We start from the raw sequence: 25,518 nt of genomic DNA, 5'->3' as shown, positions 1-25,518 counted from the left end.
GCAGAAGGCAGACATTTAATAAAATGATAATGTATGATGGAGTTTCATTATTATGGATAAGAATAGGGCTAGTCCAGGCCCTTCACCAGTCCCACTTGTGCAGTACACTGCTTCAGCTGTTAGCTGTTGTAGCTTTTTATAGCATTTGTAATGGACTGGGCAGAGGAAAAGTTAGAATCTATGGTTGGAAAAGTTGGAATCTATCATGTGTTAAAATTCACATCCAACTGCTAATGCTTATAAATGAGGATTGCAATGCTTGCTTTTATGGCTACAGCCATTACTTTCTTCAAATGTCATCTGTAATGTTTACTCCAAGACCTTAACACCTTAGGGACGCATGACGTACCAGTACGGTATGTTTCCCGAGTCCTTAAGGACCCATGACGTACCGGTACGTCATGGGTTTAAAACACGATTACGGTGCAGCGGGGGTTAATCTGATACATTCCCACTAAGCGGGCAACGTATGGCGTGAAGCTGTACAAAATTTGTGAGAGTACCTCAGGGTACACTTACAAATTTTGTGTGTACGAGGGGCGAGATTCCCGTATTCAACCCCCAGAATGTCCCCCCACTCTGGGTGTTAGCGGGAAACTCGTGTGGGACCTTATGTACCTACTGCTAGATAAGGGTTACCACTTGTTCATGGGTAACTTTTATACTAGCATTCCCTTGTTCAGGTCCCTTGCCGCCAGATCCACGTTCGCTTGGGCGACCGTGCGGAAAAATCAGCGCGGCCTCCCTGCCTACCCCCTCCAGGTACCTATCCCCAGGGGTGAGACCCGTGCCTTTACTAGTGGAAAGCTGTTGCTGGTCAGGAATAAGGACAAGAGGGATGACCTACTCAACTTCTCTTCATTGGTCTCTTCTGCAGCTCCCCTGGTCCACACACTAGCACACCCCTGCAGGAACCTCAAACAGCTTGACTTTCGCTTGCTTTCTGACTCTCTTCTCCCACTCTCTACCATCTGTTGCCTCCAAGACCCAGAAGCTGCTACCACCCTATATAACACCACAATAAGTACAGCTCTGGACACTGTTGCCCCCCTCTCACACATCAAAATACGGAAAATCAACAGACAACCCTGGCACACCAACCTGACCAAAAAACTCAGACAAGCTTCCAGGGCTGCTGAGCGGCGATGGAAGAAATCCCATTCTAAAGATCATTTCACCGCATACAAGCAATCCCTCCTCATATTCAAATCCTCACTCGCTGATGCAAAACAGGTTACTTCTCATCTCTCATATCTTCCCTGTCACACAGCCCTAAACATCTTTTTAGCACTTTTAATTCCCTTCTCCGTCCCCCAGCGCCCCCACCCTCTCCTCTCTTCTCAGCTGAGGACTTTGCCAAATATTTCAAACAAAAGATAGTCCACATCAGAGAAAGCTTTACTACACAGTCCCCACAGACCCTCTACACAACTGCTCGGTCCTCTTCTCCCAAAACCCACTTCTCTACCAATACAGAAGGTAAACTCTCCACTCTACTCTCCAAATCTCATCTGACCACCTGTGCACTTGACCCTATCCCATCCCACCTCATCCCTAACCTCACTGCAGTGTTTATCCCAGCCCTAACTCATCTCTTTAACCTATCACTAAACTTTGGTGTCTTCCCCTCTGCTTTTAAACATGCTACAATTACACCCATCCTCAAAAAGCCTTCACTTGACCCATCTTCCTTGTCCAGTTATCGCCCCATATCACTTCTTCCGTATGCCTCAAAGCTACTTGAACAACATGTCCATTCAGAACTGTCCTCCCACCTCTCCTCCTGCTCCCTCTTTGACCGCTTACAATCTGGCTTCCGACCCCACCACTCGACCGAGACTGCCCTTACCAAAGTCACCAATGACCTACTCACAGCCAAAACCAAGAAACAATACTCTGTCCTCCTTCTCCTTGACCTGTCCTCTGCCTTCGACACTGTTGACCACTCCCTTCTGTTGCAAACTCTCATCTCTTGGCATCACTGACCTGGCCCTCTCCTGGATCACATCATACCTCACAGACCGGACGTTTAGTGTCTCCCACTCCCGCACCACCTCCTCGTCTCATTCCCTCTCTGTTGGTGTCCCGCAAGGCTCTGTCCTAGGACCCCTGCTCTTCTCTATCTACACTTTTGGCCTGGGACAGCTCATAGAGTCCTATGGCTTTCAGTATCACTCCTACGCTGACGACACACAAATCTACCTCTCTGGTCCAGACATCACCACCTTACTATCTAGAATCCCACAATGTCTATCTTCTATATCATCCTTCTTCGCCTCTCGCTTTCTTAAACTTAACATGGATAAGACAGAATTCATAATCTTTCCCCCATCTTGTTCAACCCCCCCAACAGACCTATCTATCACGATCAATGGCTGCACATTATCCCCAGTCAACAAAACCCGCTGCCTTGGAGTGATCTTGGATTCTGCCCTTTCCTTCCGACCGCACATCCAAGCCCTTTCCACCACCTGCCGTCTCCAACTCAAAAACATCTCCCGCATCCGCGCTTTCCTTAACTTTGAATCTGCGAAAATACTTGTACATGCCCTCATTATCTCCCGCCTAGACTACTGCAACATTCTCCTCTGTGGCCTTCCATCTAGCACTCTCGCACCCCTCCAATCTATCCTCAACTCTGCTGCCCGACTAATCCACCTCTCACCCTATTATTCCTCTGCCTCTCCCCTTTGCCAATCCCTTCACTGGCTCCCCATTGCCCAACGAATTCACTTCAAAGTACTTACAAATACATACAAAGCCGTCCATAACCTGTCCCCTCCCTACATCTCTGAGCTAATTTCCCGATACACCCCCACACGCACTCTCCGATCCTCACAAGACCTCCTTCTCTCCTCTCCACTTATTGCCTCTTCCCACAATCAACTCCAGGATTTCTCCCGTGCATCCCCCATACTCTGGAACTCGCTACCCCAACATATCAGACTCTCACCTACAGTGGAATCCTTCAAAAGAAACCTGAAAACCCACCATTTCAGACAATCCTACAACCAATGACCCTGCTGCCTCTATACCGCCATGACCAACTTAACCCGCACCTACTGTGTCCTTCTCCCATACCATGTAGATTGTAAGCCCTCACGGGCAGGGCCCTCTCTCCTTCTGTACCAGTTTGTAACTCATTTTGTTTATGATTAGTGCAATTGTCTGTATTATGTATGTGCACCCCTTATCATATGTACAGCGCTATGGAATGAATGGCGCTTTAATAATAAATAATAATAATATCCTTGTACTGTCCACAATCCCCGGTAAAAGCACCATCCCAGTCTCTGTGCGAGGTACCGCGGCAACGGTCCTCAAGCCAGATTGCATCATCGACTACAATCGGTATATGGGAGGAGTTGATCTCTCTGATCATGTCCTCAAGCCATATAATGCCATGCGCAAAACCTGGGCATGGTACAAAAAAGTTGCGGTCTACTTGGTACAGGTTGCCTTGTACAAACGCTTTTGTACTATCCCGAAGCGCTGGCAGCACAGGGACATTCCTCCAGTTCTATGAGGCAGTCCTCAAGGACCTGATTTTTTCAGACCGGGAAAGTGCAGGCCGGAGTACCTTGGAGCGCCCGGATCGTTCCTGGCCAACATTTTCCAGGTGTTGGCCAGGACACCACCACTCAATGTGACATATGCCCCGATCATCCGGGCCTCTGCGTTATCGATTGCTTCAGGGAGTATCACACTTCCATGGAGTACAGCCTTTTTATAATCCCCAACAGTCCCCTAGAGCAGCGTTTCCCAACCAGTGGGCCTCCAGCTGTTGCAAAACTACAACTCCCAGCATGCCTGGACAGCCTTTGGCTGTGTGGGCATGCTGGGAGTTGTAGTTTTGCAACAGCTGGAGGCACACTGGTTGGGAAACACTGCCCTAGAGAACATAAAAAAAACTATGGCTCTCAGACTTTGGAGACACCTATTTTTTCCCCAAAAAAATATTTGTTTTAGTGCAGGCATCCTCAAACTGCGGCCCTCCAGATGTTGTAAAAATATAACTCCCAGCATGCCCAGACAACCTACAGCCATCAGCAGGGCATGGTGGGAATTGTAGTTTTACAACATCTGGAGGGCCGCAGTTTGAGGAAGCCTGCACTAAAACTAATATTTTTTGGGGAAAAAAATGGTTCAGTGTCTCCAAAGTCTGAGAGCCATAGTTTTTTATGTTCTCTAGGGCAGTGTTTCCCAACCAGTGTGCCTCCAGCTGTTGCAAAACTACAACTCCCAGCATGCCCACACAGCCAAAGAGCCATACATATTGGGCATCGCCACGTCCGTAAAAATCTTCTCTATAAAAACAACATGTAACCCCCCCCCCCCCCAAAAAAAAAAAGGCATTTTTTTGTCACCTAACATCACAAAAAGTGTAATAGCGAGCGATCAAAATGCCATATGCACAATTAGTGCCAATAAAACCGCCATCTCATCCCGCAAAAAATGAGCCCCTACATTAGATAGTCGCCCATAAAAAAAAAAAAAAAGTAGCTCCCAGGCTATGGAGATACTAAAATAAATAACTGAAGCTCCCATAAGAATCTGCCCTATAAAAATAACATTTGACCAAACCCCTCGGATGAACAGCGTTAAAAATATAAAATAAAAACGGTGCCAAAACACCAATTTTTGGGCAAAATTTCCATTTGAATCATTTTTTCCGGTAATAAAGCAAGGGTTAACAGCCAAACAAAACTAAATATTTATTGCCCTGATTCTGTAGTTTGCAGAAACACCCCATATGTGGTCGTAAATGGCTATATAGCCACATGGCAGGGCATAGAACGAAGGGAACGCCATATGGTTTCTGGATGGCAGATTTTGATGGACTGGTTTATTTACACCATGTCCCATTAGAAGCCCCCCCCCCCCCCCCCCCCCGATGTAGCCTAGACTAGAAACTCTAAAAAGTGACCCCATTTAAGAAACTACACCCCTCAAGGTATTCAAAAGTTACTTTACAAACTTTGTTAACCCTTTAGGTGTTCCACAAAACTAAATAGCGAATGTAGAAACAATTTTAGAATTTACATTTTTTGTTACCTTGCCTCAAAAAAGTGTAATATAGAGCAACCAAAAATCATATTTACCCTAAAATAGTCCCAAAACAACAACCACCTTATCCCGTAGTGTCCTAGATGGGGTCACTTTTATGGAGTTTCTACTCTAGGGGTGCATCAGGGGGCTTGAAAGGGTACATGGTGTAAATAAACCAGTCCAGCAAAATCTGCCTTCCAAAAACCATATGGCGTTCCCCTTCTTCTATGTCCTGTCGTTTAGCCAAATAGTCGTTTACGACCACATGTGGGGTGTTTCTGCACACTACAGAATCAGCACAACCCGTATTGAGTTTTGTTTGGCTGTTAACCCATTTTTACCAGTAATAAAGTAAGGGTTAAAATGGATTTTATTAAAAAAAAAAAAAAAAAAAAAAAAAAGAAATTCCAAAATTATTTCACCATTTGCCATTAACTCTTGTGGAACACCTAAAGGGTTAACAAAGTTTGTAAACCCCGTTTTAAATACCTTGAGGGGTGTACTTTCTTAGATGGAGTCATTTTTTTGGAATTTCTATTCTAAGGGTGCAACGAGGGGCTTGAAATGGGACATGGTATAAACAAAACCAGTCCTGCAAAATCTGCCTTCCAAAACCCATATGGCGTTCCCCTCTTTCTATGTCCTCCCGTTTGGCCAAACAGTAGTTTAGGACCACATATGGAGTGTTTCTGCAAACTACAGAATCAGTGCAACCCATATTGAGTTTTGTTTGGCAGTTAACCCTTACTTTATTACTGGAAAAAAAATTGAATAAAAAAAATAAATAGAAATTCTTAAATTTTATGTCCATTTGCCATGAAGTCTTGTGAAAGACCTAAAAGGTTAAGTTTGTAAAATCAGTTTTGAATACCTTGAGGGGTGTGGTTTCTAAAATGGGGTCATTTTTGGATGGTTTCTATTACGTAAGCCGCACAAAGTGACTTCAGACCTGAACTGGTCCATAAAAAGTGGGATTTGGAACATTTCTGAAAAATTTCGAAATTTGCTTCTAAACTTCTAAGCTATGTACCATCCCCAAAAAATAAAATATCATTCCCAAAATGATACAAATATGAAGTAGACATATGGGGAATGTAAAGTCATCACAATTTTGGGGGTATTATTATGCATTACAGAAGTAGAGAAACTGAAACTTTGAAATTTGCAAATTTCTCCACATTTTTGGTAAATTTGGTATTTTTGATGCCCCAGAAACTTTTTGGACCCAATTTTAGCAGTGTCACGACGTACAATATGTGACGAAAAAAAACAATCTCAGAACGGCCTGGGTAAGTCAAAGCGTTTTAAAGTTATCAGCACTTAAAGTGACACTGGTCAGATTTGCAAAAAAAAGGCCAAGTCCTTAAGGTGAAATAGTCCTTAAGGGGTTATCAGAGTATATAAATATATGCCCATGTGCCTTATAACCTATCTAATAATACCTTTGTAATGTAGCCTTTATCTAAAATATCTTGGTTAGGGGGTCACGTTCCACGAGGATCCCTGTGGTGACATTTCGTGTACAGGCTTTATCCATGTCTTAGGGAGTGGCCCGGCTCTGTACACGAACAGAGTGTCTCTGTTCTGGCTTCTGGATGGCTCCTGTGAGGGATCGCGCATGCGCGTTCCTTACCAGAGCCAGAAGACCTGTGAAAACAGCTGCGCCTTGACCCACTGGCGATCAGACCCCAAAGCAACCCCCCATGACCACAAACAAGTAATCCATGCCCAATGGCGTAGCTATTAGGGAAAGCAGCGGCTTCGGGGCCCAGCTCAGAAGGGGCCCAGAAGCAGTCACAGTATTTCCTCACCCCAGGCCCCTGTCAGAGCAGCTGACTTCTCTTGCTTCGGGTCCAAAGTCCTGCATTTGCACCTCTGTCACTGACCTGACATCAGTGACATTGCTCCGCCTCTCTCCTCCTCAGTTCTGATGGACAGTGACCAGCATCAGGACGGTACAATGTGGGCGGGGCTATACTATACACGATTCCTGCAGCCTGAACCTTCCATGCCCAGCATGCTGAACATCAGTTGAATTGCCACAACTGCATCAGTGATCTGAGTAGTGTTATATTCAGCTTTCCCAGACTGTCCTCATGTCTTTGCACATGTGACCTGCAGTACAGTAGGAAAGCTGGGTGAATTATATCATGAGATGTCATCCAGCTTTCTTGCCATCCTGCATGGCACAAGTGCAGAGGCATTAGCGTATGGGGGAGAGGCACAGCAGGAAAGCTGGGTGTCTATATATGTGTATTGTATACGAGTGTGTCCATGTATGTGTTGACTTTGTGTATGAATGCATCCATGTATGTGGAGAGTGCGTGTATGAATGCATCCATGTATGTGGAGAGTGCGTGTATGAGTGCATCCATGTATGTGTTGACTTTGTGTATGAATGCATCCATGTATGTGGTGTATGAGTGCATCCATGTATGTGGTGAGTGCATCCATGTATGTGGTGAGTGCGTGTATAAGTGCATCTCTGTAAATGGTGAGCGCATGTATGAGTGAGTGTGTGTAGGAGTATTTCCATTTAATTGGAGAGTGCATTTATAAGTGCATCCACTCCTGTCCCAACTTTTTTGAGATGCATTGCTGCCATCAAGTTCTAAATTATTTTTTTATTTTTTCTTTCTTCATGGAACGGTAAAATGCTTCACTTCCAACATCTGTTATGTGTTCGAATACGTATTGTGAATAAATTATGGGTCCTTGAGATTTGCAAATCATTCAAATCTGTTTTTATTAACATTTTACACAGAGTCCCAATTTTTGGGGAATTGAGGTTGTACATCTAGAACATAATAGCACTTAGTCATCTGTAATATCAGTCCTTATGTTGTCTTACATGCACAGGATATGTGATAAATGAGTAAACGCTGTCTGCACCACTGCTGGGATGGCCAAAAATCACTAAAACAGGTACTGTATTCCTTTTCATGAGCTCCTGCAATTTAATATAGCAGTTGAGCATGTATGGTGCTATTTTATTCAAAGTCTATTGTGCTAAGAGACGCACGCAGCTAAGCGCAGCAGTGGGCTCACCTACCTGGTGGTCCCGAGTCCCCATCCATCTTTACTGCACAAGCTCAGTGAGAAGTTTGAATAGAGGTGTGCATGAGGCCACCACCGCTTTCTTACCTTGCCTCATAGCAACAGCCCAATGTTAACCACTGGGGTATCAAATCGTACAGGATAGTACCCCTATAATGCTGGCTATTTATGCAGATCATAATGACTAGTGATCTTTGGATGAAGTCGGTTTCATCACTCAGAATATTTGTAACACTCTTTCTTTTTCTTCATTTTAGTCATCACTAGTTAGATGAGAAGTGAACACACAGGAACACAAATACGTCATTGTACTGACCTTTTTCTATCAGAAGATCTCTGTATGGCTTTAATTACAATGTCCCGAAAGAAGAGTTCAGTAATAATAAAATATCAAAATGCTTTTCTGATTGGAGGAGGAGGACTTCTGTGCCTATGTGACATGATAAAAAGGATGGCTTTTATATCATGCGATTGCCTAAAAAACTGGCACATGAATTCCCTATATGGGATTTGCGTAGGCAGCAAGGAAAGATTTCTGGGCTCAAAAGCTCAGTGTTCTGAGTTCTGACGCCATTCTCCTGGGACAGATGAAGCTTATTAGATACTGTAGAATGAGGGGGCATTTAAAGTGGTCTACAGACAAAAGGCCAACTGTACTGCTTGCCAGTTATATAGGAGGTAATGGAATAGGCTAAACTGTACTGCTTTTCCAGGTAACTAATCGATGCTAATGGAATTATTGCATGCTACCATGTGCTGCTATATATTTCAGCAGACCAGAAGATACCAGAGTGCTGCAGCTTTTGAAGTGAGTGCCATGGCCTCTTCCTAGGCCAGTAAAGTCCGGTTCATTGGTTACATGATCTAGGCACAGCTCAGTTGTAGTGTCGAGTGAACTGGGCTTCAGATGCTTCATCCGAAGTCGCTTCCTTAAAAACTTCTGAATTATACCGTACAGAGATTAGTCTCCGTACAGTATTAAAAAGTATGTGCTCCGATGAGCCGAAGTTAGTTATTCATGAAGTCGCACGTGACTTCGTTGAATAACTTTCGTTGGTGATTTTTTATGTGAAAAAAAAAAACACTTTAAAACTTGAAACCAAACTCGTGTTCGGTTACGAGGTACTAGTCAGAGTTGGTTTTCCACTTAAAAAAATAAATCAATCGCCAAAGTTATTCAATGAAGTTACACGCGACATTGTGAATAACTTACTTCGGCTTAGCGGAGCCCATACATTCTAAATACTGTATGGAGACGAATCTCCGTACAGTTTTATTCAGAAGTTTTGAATGAAGTGACTCCCGATGAAGCATCCACAGCTCGCTTCGCTCAAAACTACTCCGCTACATTCAAGTAAATGAGGCTGTGGTGCAATATCAGGCACAGCCGCTATCAGATGGATGGAGCTGTGCTTGGTAAGCTGATATTGATGACCTATGCTTAGGATAGATCATCAATATCAGAACCTTGGGAAAACCATTTAAAACCAGCTGCCTAATATTGTGATCAGTGTATACCGGCATAGTGTACCATGATTGCCGTGCCAGGCTACAGGGGCTACAGGGGCTACAGGGACACTGAGCAAGGCCGCTTTAATCACAGGGCAAACTATGCTCCCGAATTGAGGCCCCTGCGGGGCCACCAATGCAGCATCACCACTTTCAGCTCTATTTAAAAGGATACAGATACAGTTGAAAGTCATGGCAGAGCAGAGAGTCATTGACTCCTTACTCCTCATTCTCTGGGATCACACAGAAATGTAGTGTGCAGATGTAAAGCATGCATCCCTAATTATGGCCATTGTGGCCACAGATATGGGATATATATTACAACCCTAATTTAGCTTTGCTGGATAGATGATCAAAACCATTAAAAACCGCAGTTTAGCGTTCCCAAATGTAAAATAATGTGCTTGAGAAGGAATCCTATGACTATACTATTGTCCATTTTGTGTTAACCAGGACTTCAGCAAAGAAGGATTTAGGTATTCTGATCTCTGACAACTTCAACATAAGTCACTAGTGTGGTCAGGCAGCAGAAAAAGCAAATCGCATGCTCGGCTATATAGCTACAGGTATATCCAGCAGAAAAAGGGAGATTATGATCCCACTGTATAGAGCTCGAGTGAGACCACTTCTGGTACTGTAATCCGTTCTGGAGACCTAACTTAAAAAGGCAATACAGCATGGGCGAAACGTGGTGAAAGCATAAAACTTCAGAAGACTTGAAAGAACTCAATTCATATAGCCTGGAGGAAAAAAAAGGCACAGGGAGATGGGTGACATGATTGAAACATTTAAATATATTAAAAGGTAATATAAGGTTTAGGAGCAAAAGTGTTTTAATAAGAAACTGAATGTGATTACAAGAAGGTACATTCTAAAACTAGTGGAGGGGATAAGATGCAAAGACAGACATATTGGCTAAAAGTTGTAGATGTGACTGATGTGGTTGGAAGATGTACAGTAAGTGAATTTATACATGCGCACTAACCAACCTTTTAGTTGATAAAATCGTGGCATTTAAGCCCTGCCCCTGGAACGCAGTCTATGGGCGGGGTTTAAGATCCATTTTCGGCCTGAGACAGACGCATTTGCCAGGACACTCTCTGAAAATCGGGGACAGTCCCGCCAAATTCGGAACAGTTGGCAACTATGTACATGTCTGGAATAAACAATTATCTATCCCAAAAGTACAGTAACACAAAAGTAATAGAAGGGCAGACTAGATGTGGTCAATGTGGTCTTTTCCAGCTGTCATTTGTCTATGTTTCTAAAGACTACACCAACATGGCAGCCAAAGATCAGAGCTCATGCACTACATACGAAACATACCCACAATCAAGAGGTCAAGATCAAGCCTCAGAGATGTCCCTGAATGCCACCATATGTTGATTTCCAGATGATGGGTTTACAGTCCCATTCATTTACAAATTCAACTGTCCTTTCACAGTCTGAAGACAAGTTGCTGTCAGACAATGAATACTCCTGGAATGTTTGCATTGGGCCCACCGTACAGCCCTGGAATGTAGGCTTGTGCCGAGAGGCTATATCTAGTCCATAAATAATCAGCAGTCACACATTCAAATGGTCAAGGAGTTGATAAAACAGCTTCTTCTTAGACAGCATTAGCTTGATCTGTCTTTTCAGTTCAAGCCCTCATGCACACAACTGTATTTTGGATCTGCATCTGATCGCACATTGATGTCCATATCTGCATGTCCATCCTACAAATTACAGAACATTTCCTATTCTTGTCCATTTTGCAGACACTAATAGCCATTTCTAATTTGGGACTGAGAAAATTGCAGATTGCACATAAAAGGCATTCGTATTTTGCAGATCCACAGTTTGTCTTTCCTGTCCCATTCAACACACAGCCAATCACTGACTGAAACCAGACCACCACTGAGGCCAGTGATAGGCCATTTCCTGTGTGTCGAGAGAGATCAGGGATCGGTGGGAGATTGGGAAGTGTTACATAATGAGGTGAGTGACTTATTTTATACCACTGCGCATCTTTTAGAAAAATAACCCCTTTAATTCTCAATGCATTTTTTATTCCTTCGACTTACCAATATTGGGATGCTTTAGTAAGCGACAGATCCTTGCTTCACGTTCCAATTTCTGGTGATCTGTTTCGATAAAAAAAAAAAAAAAAGACAATAAATTTTCAGCTTTTATCCATTTTTTTTTCTTATATACATAAATGTATCACTGCATCCACAACAACTCAATCTATTAAAATATCCCATTATTTAACTTGCATGGTGAATTCCATTAAAAACAAAACTACATTATTTTGCCAGAATTGTCATTTTTGTTTTCACTTTAACTCCCCTTAAAACTGAATTAAAAAAAATAAAAACAAAAACAAAAAGGCAATATGTATCCCATAATGGCATCAATAAAAACTATAGCGCAGCCCACAAAAAAAAAATTGCCCTCACACAGCTCGGTCGGCAAAAGGCAATCTTTAAAGCTTTACTTATTCAGGAATAAGATAAAAAAACTAAAAATAAAAGATTTATTTGTTATCGCTATAATCATACCGACCCACAGAATAAAAGCTAAAATGACATTATTATCATTGTTTACTATCACTATTGACTTTGTTTTCACCATCTCCAAAATTATAAATTCACCTGATGCACCCCAAAATGGTGCCATTGAAATACAACTTGCCCCACATAAAACATACTCTCATACAACAGAAAAAAATAAAGTTGTGGCTTTTGAAATGTGTCTTGGGCACTTGGGGGAGCAGGACTCGGGGCTTCAATAGCATACCGATCAAAGTTCTTTCAGGATAAAACATCTACCGGGAATGTTCTTTCAAAGGAGGATCTCCCATCCATGAGCGATCTTTATTCGAACAAAAGACTGTTCGTCTGACTATCATATGAGAATTTGGCCCACTTTTTTTTTACAAAAGACAATGATCTGTCACTGTTGGCCAAGGCCTGTTTCACATTTGCGGTTAACAGATCTGGCAGGCTGTTCTGGCCGGGAAAAGTCTGCCAGATCTTTGAATACAAGGCACGTGCAACAGTACTTGTCAGGCTGCTCATCAGCATATTGGCCAGGTTATGACCCGATCTCAGTCGGTCCCCATTATAGTGAATGGGGCTGGACAGTATCTCAGCCGTGCACGGTAGTGCCCCGTATTCACGGATGTGGCAGGCTGTACTCGGCGGGAACAGCCTACCGGATCCGTTTACCTCAAATGTGAAACAAAAACTGTTAAATTTCACTGACAAACTATTATTTTGCTTGAAATCAATGTTTTGATCAACTTTGGACCAATGTGCATGGCTACCTTATAAAGTGCACATCAAAAGAGAATAAAGACTAAATCCAGCAACTGACTGCTATTAATGGGTGCATTCTGGATAATATTCATTTTTGCACCTATAATAACCCATTGCCAATACAGGTCCCACATAAGGGGGATTCTTTAACACAGTCCAATTCCAGTCCATAATCAGCGCAATTTGACATTTAAAACCAATTGACTGTTGCTGGATTAAAAAGGCCTCGACAAAGGGTGGAATAATCGTTACTACGATTATTCATTTCTTAGACCTCTTTCACACTGGCGTGTGCGGCCCGTGGTGCAAAATACGGGCCGCAATGCACGAGCACAGTCCGTGGGGCAGCCACAGCAGATCGCGGACCCATTCACTTGAATGGGTCCGCAATCCGGCCATTGCGCAAAAAGATAGGACATGTTCTATCTTTTTGCGGAACAGAAGTACGGGACGAAACCCCACGGAAGCACTCTGTAGTGCTTCCGTAGGGTTCCGTTCCGCATCTCCAGATTTGCGGACCCATTCAAGTAAATGGGTCCACATCCGTGATGCGGAATGCCCACAGAACAGTGCCCGTGTATTGCAGGCCGCAAACTCCAGTGTGAAAGAGGCCTTCATTTTATAATACATCAGCAGGTTTACACAGGAAGATGCTCTGCTGATCATTTTCTTGCTTCCATAAATTATCCGATCGCTGACACGTTTACAAGGGCCAGTTATCGGGAAAGCGTGTTCATTAACAATAACTGCCTGTGTAAAAGAGGCCGCAGACGAATAGGTCACCATGATCTTCTATGTACTCTAAGGATTAGCAGTAACATACGAGAACTGTATTACAACGGCTGCTGCATTCCAGGGGATAGTAATCGCAGATCTAGCAGGATGGCTGCTAGAAATGCTAAAACGTGAAGAGATCAATGTTTTCTTAGCAATGATTCTGCTTTACCTGTGTTGCGTATGTATACACACATATACACATGGGCATTCTGTGGACGCATCAACCCTTCTAAAGCAGCTGAAGAACACAGGCACATAGTTAATCCAATCATCTGCACATCATGCAGCCATTATATCTAAGCAGGGACATAATCTTCTCTGCTCAGAACAATCTCGACATCTGAGAATATAAGAACATTGCCTTTCAGTGGGAAACAAAGCCTTCCTGACAGGACAGCAGAAGGAGCCGTCACTTGTCATACACACTGCACTTCACAGGTCTGCACCTAAACTGTAATCTTACAATTGCTACTCGTTCTCAACCATACAGAGAGAATGCACCAAACAGATATAACACTGACTATGCTGGCAAGACATAAGTAAAGGTATTAAAAGCTGAGACTTTTGCCAATATGTTCCAGTCATGGAGATATCGGAGCCCACATGCACCATGTCACGGTTTCTCAGCATGGCAAGGGGTCCTAACCACTGCTCTGACTATGGTGTGAACACGGTCTGGGGATGATATAATTCAGCTCACAGCCAAGCTCCCCACAATTGCCCAGCATAAATGCTGTGGTTGTACAATGTGGATGAAGCCAGGCCGTGAGCCACACCCACACCAGACCATGTGAGGGAGGTTACCAGGTGCAAAAAAGTGCTAGAGTGCCAAATAAAGGCAAACACACTCAAATCTAACAAGGCAGAAAATGAAAAACAAAAAAATTTTAGTGGCAATTCTGGAGGAGCTGCTCAGCCCATGACACTGTAGCGTGTCTTTAATTAGGGGAGCAGCAGCCGACCGCATGTGGACCGCAATAATCGACTAACCCCAGCAAAATATGCATACAATGGAGGATAAAGTAGTTTGCTCTTGTGGTGCATGTGGACCGCGTCGATATCCTCCATTGTATGCATATTTTGCTGGGGTTAGTCGATTATTGCGGTCCACATGCGGTCGGGCTGCTCCCCTAACTAAAGACACGCTACAGTGTCATGGGCTGAGCAGCTCCTCCAGAATTGCCACTAAAATTTTTTTGTTTTTCATTTTCTGCCTTGATAGATTTGAGTGTGTTTGCCTTTACTTGGCACTCTAGCACTTTTTTGCACCTGGTAACCTCCCTCACATGGTCTGGTGTGGGTGTGGCTCACGGCCTGGCTTCATCCACATTGTACAACCACAGCATTTATGCTGGGCAATTGTGGGGAGCTTGGCTGTGAGCTGAATTATATCATCCCCAGACCGTGTTCACACCATAGTCAGAGCAGTGGTTAGGACCCCTTGCCATGCTGAGAAACCGTGACGTGGTGCATGTGGGCTCCGATATCTCCATGACTGGAACATATTGGCAAAAGTCTCAGCTTTTAATACCTTTACTTATGTCTTGCCAGCATAGTCAGTGTTATATCTGTTTGGTGCATTCTCTCTGTATGTTCTCTATGATTGCTACATTCTGTGTAGTTTGCTCTTGTGGTGCATGTGGACCGCGTCGATATCCTCCATTGTATGCATATTTTGCTGGGGTTAGTCGATTATTGCGGTCCACATGCGGTCGGGCTGCTCCCCTAATTAAAGACACGCTACAGTGTCATGGGCTGAGCAGCTCCTCCAGAATTGCCACTAAAATTTTTTTGTTTTTCATTTTCTGTCTCGTTCTCAACCATCCAGCAATAATATAACATGCATCATGTTAAGCGTCTTCTTAAGGTAAAGTCATAAATCGGATCAGAAACGACTAATCCTTTCAATACATGTGTGTTACGTAAAAAAAGAAAAAAAAAGAAGAGGTGTACGGTGTATTCATATGTCGGCATGACAAATAAAAAGGAACAAACTGTAAAGAGTAACACAAAAAGAACTTGACCCATGACGGTAAAGGCCCATTTACACGGGCCGAGGATCAGGGCGATTATTGGGGTTCTTAACCCATGTAAATGTGCCGCCGCTTGTTCACTGTCTGTCTATCTTTCATGTGGCACATACATTCATCATTTGTCAGCAGCACATCGTCCAGTGTAAACCGGGATCCACTGCCGTCAAAAAATTATCTGTCTGAGGACAAGCGATCATGAGAACTAGCGATTTCTGGACCCCATAAAGAATGATTGCTGCATGCTCAACAATTATAGGGAACAAACAGCTCGTGCCCAAGTAATTGCCTTTCAATTTACTTGTGTAATAAGGCCTTAAGTGAGCTTAATCCAAACGGCATACAGTCCATGCGGTGGGATGTTTTTAGCTCTCCTGGGCTATGTAAGCAGCACACCAAGTGATTTACTAACGTGATTCTCTTAGCCATCCATGGCCACATCCTCTTCTGTCCAGGTGCTGGCCTGTACAACTACTTCTAGTGCCTGCACAGAAGAGGATGCTACCATGGACCATTAGGAAAGCAGTCAAATGAGAAAACTTTGTGACCAACGGCATTTTGCCTCCAATGGATGGGACGGATGTAGCAGTGCACTTAAAGGTGGTCAGCAGGGGGTCTTCGGACCTCCAGCTCAGGTGAGAGAAAAGCATCCTCTGAGTGGCCAACCCTTTTAAATCAAAGCAGAGGGTAAGGCCTCTTGCACACAAACTTTTTTTTTCCCCCCGTTTGCGTTCCATATACCGAACCATTCATTTCAATGGATCTGCAAAGAAAACGGAAGGTACTCCGTATGCCGTCTGTTTCAGTTTCGTTCAGAGATAGAACATGTCCTATTATTGTCCGCATAACAAACAAGGACAGTACAGTCAGGGGCCAGCTGTTCCGTTCCGCAAAAAAAAGCACACAGACGTAATCCGCCTTTTTTGCGGATCTGATTTTTGAGGACCACATAATACAGAAAAAGCCATACGGTCGTGTGCAAGAGGCCTAAACCGTATTCTCAATCTCAAGGAGCTACTTCCTCTAATTGGCAGATTAAGTCTACTTTCATACTGGCGTTTTGGCTTTCAGTTTGTGAGATCCGTTCAAGGCTCTCACAAGTGGTCCAAAACGGATCAGTTTTGCCCTAAAGCATTCTGAATGAAAAAGGATCCGCTCAGAATGCATCAGTTTGCCTCCGATCTGTCACCATTCCGATCTGGAGGCGGACACCAAGACTCTGCCTGCAGCGTTTTGGTATCAGTCTGCCGAAACTGAGCCAAACGTATCCGTCCTGACACACAATGTAAGTCGACAGGGACGGATCCCTTTTCACTGACACAATCTGGCATAATAGAAAACGGATCAGTCCTCCATTGACTTTCAATGGTGTTCAAGACAGATACGTCTTGGCTATGTTAAAGATAATACAAATGGATGCAGACGGTTGTATCATCTGAACGAATCCCTCTGTGCAGATCCATGATCCGCACCGAACGCGAGTGTGAAAGTAGACCAAGGGTCCATTCACATGCCCGAAATTCCGTTCCGCATATTGCGGAACTGAATTGCGGACCTATTCATTTCTATGGGGCCACACTATGTGCCGTCCGGATCTGCACTTCCAGGTACGCAATTCCGTTCCCGAAAAAAAATAGAACATGTCCTATTCTTGTCCGCAATTGCTGACAAGAGTAGGCATTTTCTATTATAGTGCCGGCAATGTGCGGTCCACAAAATGCGGAACGCACATTGCCGGTGTCCGTGTTTTGCGGATCCGCAAAGTACATACGGATGTGTGAATGGACCCCAAGACTACCATGGGACCTAAGCTGTATAAGGAATGTGGGCCCCCACCAGTCTCAAGTTTTACAATTATATAAAACACTGCATATACACTCACCTAAAGAATTATTAGGAACACCATACTAATACAGTGTTGGACCCCCTTTTGCCTTCAGAACTGCCTTAATTCTATGTGGCATTGATTCAACAAGGTGCTGATAGCATTCTTTAGAAATGTTGGCCCATATTGATAGGATAGCATCTTACAGTTGATGGAGATTTGAGGGATGCACATCCAAAGCACGAAGCTCCCGTTCCACCACATCCCAAAGATGCTCTATTGGGTTGAGATCTGGTGACTGTGGGGGCCATTTTAGTACAGTGAACTCATTGTCATGTTCAAGAAACCAATTTGAAATGATTCGAGCTTTGTGACATCGTGCATTATCCTGGTCATGAGGGATGGACATGGTCAGAAACCCGTGGCATTTAAACGATGGCCAATTGGCACTAAGGGGCCTAAAGTGTCCCCCACACCATTACACCACCACCACCAGCCTGCATAGTGGTAACAAGGCATGATGGATACATGTTCTCATTCTGTTTACGCCAAATTCGGACTCTACCATTTGAATGTCTCAACAGAAATCAAGACTCAGACCAGGCAACATTTTTCCAGTCTTCAACAGTCCAATTTTGGTGAGCTCGGGGGGGCGTGGCTTGCTCATGGCGGCGTAGGACACATGGAAGTGCATCTCTCCCGCCTTCTTCACATTGTTAGCTATTCTAACGAATTCACCTGCCATTTGGAAGTTCCGGATGGGTCGTAAAACTACTAAAGGGCAGCAGGAGCCCGCACAGCAGTCCGAAAGTTCTGGTATCCAGAAGTTTTTCGGCTCGCAGTCGTCCGTTGCAGGGCCGGCGGAGTCTCCCAAGATGGCGTCTGGTAGAAGTCTCCCAGCGGCGGCAGGAGCCCGTCTTCGTCGGAGAAGGAGCCCGGCATCAAGTGCTGCAGATGGGGATTGGGATCTCCATTCATATTTACAGGCGCTGCCAACCAAGGAGGACCTGACGCAGTCGGTGCAGAGGCTGGAGCAGACTTACCGTTCCGAGATGGAGACCCTTAAGGGGGAAATTAAACACCTGGGCACCAGGGTGGAGGCCTCTGAGAAGACGCAGGAGGCCTTCCACGACCAGAAGACCAGCATAAGGTACTGTCGGCCCATTCCCAGGAGATCACTCACCTGTTGTCCCATGTGGATGACCTCGAGAACCGCCATAGTCGGAATAACCTACGGATCCGGGGAGCGGCTGAGTCGGTCCCCATATCTGAGCTGGAAGAGACGATCCAAACCTTCTTTGGGACTCTGCTGGGGGATTCTGTACCGTTGCCGGTAGAATTAGATCGCCTGCACAGAGCCTTGGGCCCTAAATCAAATGATGCCTCCAGGCCGAGGGATATAGTGTGCAGGGTGCACTTCTTCAAGATAAAAAGATATTTTGAGAGCGGCCAGGCAGGCGGAATCTCTTGAACTAGGGGGGTCTGCAGTTCAGATTCTGCCGGACCTCTCCAGGCGTACTCTTCAACTCCGGAGTGCGGTGAGGCCCTTACTCACCTTATTGAAGGATAAGGAGATATTATATCGATGGGGTTTTCCGTTCCAGCGCCACGCCAGGAAGGATGGCAGATCGGCGGTGTTCAGGGATCCGGAGGACCTCCCCAAGTTCTTAGAGACCTTCTCGCTCCCTCAGGTTGCACTGCCGGAGTGGCCGGTAGGCCCAGGGTCTGCGCCATTGCCCCAGTGGGAGAGATGGTTCGAAGTATCTCCAAGAGCCTCCAAACAGAGGAAGTCACCTTGAATGCGGACTCCCTATCTTAGGGGTCATATAAGTGTTACAAGAGCCGTTTTATATGGTTGCCGAGGGGTACACAAGTGGAGGTTTCATTTAAATGTGGTTACAGCAGTTAGGCTGACAGGTTATGTTCTCCTATGAACAGTTAAGTTCTGTTTATGGTCTCGTGGGGAACAATTGTTATGTGTTTATGGGGGTAAGCTGTGTCCCTATTTCGTACTCAGTAAGTGGGTCGTAAGGCCCAAAGGGTTAATTACGGTAAGTTTGTGGCAGGATGCATTTTTATATGTTTGCTAACTGAATAGCTCATTCTAGAGTTCATTTTGCATATGTCATGTGGGGTGGGTGGGGAGGGGCCTTCTCTGTCATTCAGGGCTTCCTCTTCTCCCCAAGTTCTGTGGGTAGTGGACAGTAGTCATGGTCTGCCACCTAGTGTTACTTTCATGTAATATTGCTGCCTTGTATTACAAGGTCTTATGTGTTTTATGTGTCCGTTGTGTGTCTTCCCTGATGTGTCCTGTCTTACGTGGGGTAGTGTTTCTATCCTATAATTCTGGGTATCTGTATTCTTTCTTGATTAATATTACACAGCATTATGTCATCCATTAAGGTATGCTCTTATAATGTGAATGGCCCGAATGAACCGGTAAAGAGGAACCAGGTATTTTATAACCTCCGAGAAACAGAGAGTGGGAATAGCCTTCTTACAAGAGACCCATTCCAAAACAAGTAATGTCCCCACCTGTAGGAATAGATACTTCCCTATTTGGGCCCATAGTACTTATGCTGATTCTAAGTCCAGAGGGGTCGCTATAGCTATTCACAAAGATGTCCCATGCACCATAATGGACTCTCATCAGGATAGTCAAGGCCGTTACCTATTTTTGAAAGTAAACATTGGTGCTAGACTGTTGGTTTTGGCTAATATTTATTGTCCCAACACAGGTCAGAAGGGGTTTGCGGATCTGGCTTTTGCGGTGTTGGAGGACTTTGCGGAAGGTGTGTCGATTATCCTGGGAGGGGACATTAATCTCCCTCTGGACGTTAAATTGGACACGTCTTCAGGTGGATCTTCCGTCTCCCCTGGGGTGGCCCGTAGCTTCCAGAGGCACCTACATTCGCTTTGTTTAGTGGATGTGTGGCGGATTATCCATCCTACGGTGAAGGACTTCGCATTCTTTTCCATTGCCCACAACTCATACCACCGTTTAGATTATATTTAAAGGGCTCTTGGAAGTTAAATGACAATGTGTTAAAAGATAGTGTGTGTGTGGCCGACATTAAAAGGGGCTATAGCGGAATTTATGGAAGTTCACGTGGAAGACCCCTCTAGGTCGACAATTATGTGGGAGGCCCTTAAGTGTGTGATTGGGGTCGCCTGATCTCGAACGCTTCCAGGTTGAAGAAGAAGCGCTCAGCGCGGATCGTCGAGTTATTACAGAAATTGACTGAGTTAGAGGGACGCCATAAAAGCAGCCTTGATCTGAGGGTATATCAGGAGCTAATGTGAGGTCAGGAGCACCTTGTGGAAACTCATTGACCAGAAATGTTTAGTGGCCCGGGACAAACTCAAGCGTTTGTTTTACGGTATGGGGGACAAAAGCGGTAGACTCCTGGCTATATTCCGTCCATCAATTGCAGAGCAGGAGGGAAGGTGCATGCTACCGGGGACATATTGAGGGAGTTTCAGGCCTATTATGAGAAGCTGTATAATTGGAAAGGTAAATATGCGGATTTGGCACCTGAACTTAAAGTTCAGAAGATTAGACAGTATCTGGTAGGGCTGAAGGGGCCTAAATTATCGATTGAGGTCAGGGATGCCTTAGAGGAGGAAGTGTCCGAACAGGAGATTAAGGGGGTCGTGAAACAGCTAGTAGTGGGTAAGTGTCCTGGCCCAGACGGGTTAACACCACGTTTTTACAAAAAAAATTCTGGATGAGGTGACAGGGCCTTTGAAGGATACGTGTAATTCTATTGTCTGTGGCGCTATGTTACCAGCACAGGCCTTGACGGCACACATCTGTGTTCTTCCTAAGCCAGGGAAGGACCCTTTGGTATGTAGTAACTACAGGCCAATTTCTTTAATTAACATAGATGTTAAGATATATGCTAAAATTTTAGCGAACAGACTGAAGGTCCATATTCCTTCCCTGGTTTACTGCGGATCAGGTGGGATTTGTGCCTGGTAGGGAATCAAGGGATAACACTATTAGATCCCTAGCTCATATTGCGAGAGCTGCGGCCACTAAACTGCCTTTATGCCTACTCTCAGTTGATGCGGAAAAGGCTTTTGACAGTGTCGATTGGGATTTCTTGAGAGAGACCTTACAGGCATTTGGTCTGGGTCCTAACATGTTACATCGAATAATGGCCCTTTACAATAAACCTAGATCCCAGGTGAGTTGGGAATGGCACACTATCTTCCCCTTTTGGGATTCACAATGGGACTCGTCAGGGGTGTCCGTTGTCTTCTCTGCTGTATATTCTGGTCATGGAGTTTCTGGCAAGGGCGCTTAGGGCTAATGCATCCATACGAGGTCTGCATTTTGGAGCCTCAGAGTCTAAATTAGCTGTTTAAGCTGATGGTCTAGTGATATACTGCTCAGACCCGATGGTTAGTTTACCGAATATTACGAGAGAGTTTTCTTTATTTGGGGATTTAAGTAACTTCAAAGTGAACTTTCATAAATCCGAGATCTTGAATGTCACGGTCCTGCGTTCCACTGTGCAATCCTTCAAACAAGCTTTTCCATTCCAATGGAAAACGGATTACATATCATATCTAGGGGTATCTGTCCCAGCCCGCTTAGAGGACCTATATCAGTTGAATTTTGCCGCACTATTATCAGAGATTAGGAGGGATCTTTCCGCATGGAAAAATTTGCCCTTGTTGTGGTTTGGAAGAATACATGCGTTAAAAATGAACGTGCTACCTAGGATTTTGTATCTTCTTAGGTCTATTCCCATCCCACTGCCGCGTGTGTTCTTCAAATCCATGCACTCTATGTTTCTTGATTGCATATGGGCAGGGACTTCGCCTAGACTGGACATTAAGTTTCATCGGGTTGTACGTCCTTCTCGGGTCCTATTACGCCCATTTTTTATAACCCCAGTTTCCTATTGGGATTACAATATCCCATATCTGGTGGCAGTGCATGAAAATAGTTCCCTTTTGGTCTGCAATAAATGAGTTGTATAATCAAGTAACAGGGGCTACGCCCAGATGGACTCTGGAAGAGGCTCTGTTGTCAATGATACCTGGTTCCATTCAGTTAATTAAACGGGGTCTCCTGAGATTTTTTGTACAGGCGGCTCGTTTGGTGGTGCCAAGGCACTGGAAGTCTCAGGATGTCCCAAAGGTTGAGGAATGGTTAGAGGCGTTTAAAAATATGCGTAGGATGGAAGAGCTAATTGCGGAAGATGAAGAGGCTGATCAGAAATACTTGAAAACATGGATGCCGTGGATTCTTTTTAAGGGGTCTCAGGCATTTCAGGATTGGTTGGCGCAGGCTAGTGTTTCTCCAGCTACTTAGAGATGATTGTGTGTGGTTGCATGTGAGGATAACCTTCTTTTGTTCGTCTTCCCCCTGTCTGTCTAGTCTTGTTTGCACTGGCTTTTTGAGATAAATTTACCTGTATTTTCGGGTCATTACTATAAGTTGGGCTTAACAGTCATGTGTGGTAGCCTTGCTGAAGATATTTTGATGTGCATTCTACATTGTATATGTATGTGATGTTTCATCTTTTATGTGTTCATTCTCAATAAAATGATTGAACAACAATTTTGGTGAGCTTGTGCAAATTGTAGCCTCTTTTTCCTATTTGTAGTGGAGATGAGTGGTACCCGGTGGGGTCTTCTGCTGTTGTAGCCCATCTGTCTCAAGGTTGTGCGTGTTGTGGCTTCACAAATGCTTTGCTGCATACCTCGGTTGTAACGAATGGTTATTTCAGTCAACGTTGCTCTTCTATCAGCTTGAATCAGTCTGCCCATTCTCCTCTGACCTCTAGCATCAACAAGGCATTTTCGCCCACAGGACTGCCGCATACTGGATGTTTTTCCCTTTTCACAACATTCTTTGTAAACCCTAGAAATGGTTGTGCGTGAAAATCCCAGTAACTGAGCGGATTGTGAAATACTCAGACCGGCCCGTCTGGCACCAACAACCATGCCACGCTCAAAATTGCTTAAATCACCTTTCTTTCCCATTCTGACATTCAGTTTGGAGTTCAGGAGATTGTCTTGAACAGGACCACAACCCTACATGCATTGAAGCAACTGCCATGTGATTGGTTGACTAGATAATTGCATTAATGAGAAATAGAACAGGTGTTCCTAATAATTCTTTAGGTGAGTGTATACAATAAAGTTTGGTTCACAAGAGGTGAGCCTGTTGTGGATTTTCTGCAAAGTAAAATCTGAGCGGATAGGGAAGAAAACCAAAATGAGCTGGCTTTCTCAACGACAAAGATGTTATTGCAAAGTCTTCAACCTGCGGCAAAAACTAATATGCTGCAGATTGACAACCCACAGTGCAAGCCTGGGGTTTCTCCACAGAGTGTGGAATTGTGGATGAGATCTCATATCTACTGTATCTCTCTCCAGCTATCTCATATCTATCTCATATCCAGGGCCGGTGTTAAGGGAGGGCAAACTGGGCAATTGCCCAGGGTCTCTATCGTCTAAAGGGTGTCTTTGGGGATGCACACAGCCGAAAGTGAGGAGGGTGCAGACACAGAGGATGAGGAGGGTGCAGACACAGAGGATGAGGAGGGTGCAGAAGCGGAAGGCTGAATGAGCCACTTAAACAACTGTGGTGCACCCTTTAAAGTAATCGCACGCGCCTTCTCCAACTTCCCACTTAGGCTCCGGCCTGGTGCACCTGCCCGACCCCTACCATACCTGCAGAACGGTCTGCCTCTTCCCCTGCCTGTCAGTCTCTAAATGAGCGACTGCCCAAGTCCGTAGAGAAGAGCAGTATTTGTGGAAGAAGGTATATGGCAGCCCTCAATAAGTATTTTGTGTAAGAAGGTACATGGCACCCCTCAATCAGGATTTTGTGTAAGAAGGTATATGGCACCCCTCAAACAGTATTTGGCGGAAACAGGTATATAGCACCCCTCAAATCAGTATTTTGTGGAAGAAGGTATATCGCAGCCCTCAAGCATATTTTTTTTTTTGGGCAACAGGTATATCACACCCGTTGCAATTAGTTACTCCAATAGCATTTGTCCCTCTATCTAGCTGCGGTATCGCAGCAGAACCGCACACAACTGCTGCACAATACAAATACACTATAATAAAATTTATATTTTAGAAAGTATATTATAAGTATATCACACCCCTCTATATCACACCTATCGATAGCACACCTATACCAGTTCTTAAAAGGACTTTTGTGGCCCTATTAGCTAGAGTTTGGTGTCCCTAACTGTCCCTGCTCCAAAATGCAACCTCTCCCTACACTGGCAAAACCCAGTGTAAAATGGCTGCCAGATCATGTTCTTTTATAAGGTTGGGGCCGGGGGTGTGTCCATGTGCTGAAACATCTCAATTGGCTGCCCTGTCCCACCTGATGGATGTGTCATGGGTCAAAGTTCGGCGCTAAGCGAAAAAATACGCCGCGTGTGAATATCGCCATAAGTTTGCATGTTCGGCGAATCGCAAACGAACAAAGTTCCCCACGAAACTACTGCCGGGCGAAACGCAAGGCCACTACTAAAAGGACCTGCGATAATGTTAGATGCAGGAGGCGGAGCTCAGCATAGAATAGGGGATGAAGTGTCTGTGATGACCTTATGTGACCAGAACAGGAGGCGGAGCTCAGCATTGCAGTAAAGTAATGAAACAGAAGACCAGTGATTAATGGAAAGAAGTGAAGAAGGATGGATTCAATGTAAGTGACAGGGAAGTGCCGGGAGTTTTAGTCCTCTCCTTATATACCTCCTGTTATATAATAAGAGGTATCAGGAGAGGACTACAACTCCCAGCATGTCCAGCTTGTTATGTAATATCAGAGTACATTACAAGAGGAGGTATAATAGGAGAGGACTACAACTCTCAGCATGACCCGACCATTATGATGTAATTTCAGGGTACATTAACAACCTGGCTTGGACAGGCTGATAGTTGTAGTCCCAGCCTCTTATATGTCCCCCTGTAATGTGCTCCGATATTA

The 25,518-nt window shown here is 44.5% G+C and overlaps 1 protein-coding gene across 6 annotated transcripts in view; it reads right to left on the bottom strand.

Moving 5' to 3' along the window:
• The window catches only part of CAMK2D (calcium/calmodulin dependent protein kinase II delta), a 342,528-nt gene that overhangs the window by 238,155 nt on the left and 78,855 nt on the right, over positions 1 to 25,518 (bottom strand). For all 6 annotated transcript variants that reach the window (XM_044301298.1, XM_044301306.1, XM_044301323.1 and 3 more), the window contains exon 3: positions 11,682 to 11,741. In XM_044301298.1, the coding sequence (XP_044157233.1) occupies positions 11,682 to 11,741 (60 nt within the window). The remainder of the gene's footprint in view (positions 1 to 11,681; positions 11,742 to 25,518) is intronic.

The sequence above is a fragment of the Bufo gargarizans genome, chromosome 1 (assembly GCF_014858855.1).
Source record: "Bufo gargarizans isolate SCDJY-AF-19 chromosome 1, ASM1485885v1, whole genome shotgun sequence".
NCBI lineage: Eukaryota > Metazoa > Chordata > Amphibia > Anura > Bufonidae > Bufo > Bufo gargarizans.
Note: the sequence above shows the minus strand (reverse complement) of the source record. Positions and strands in the feature narration are given on the sequence as shown.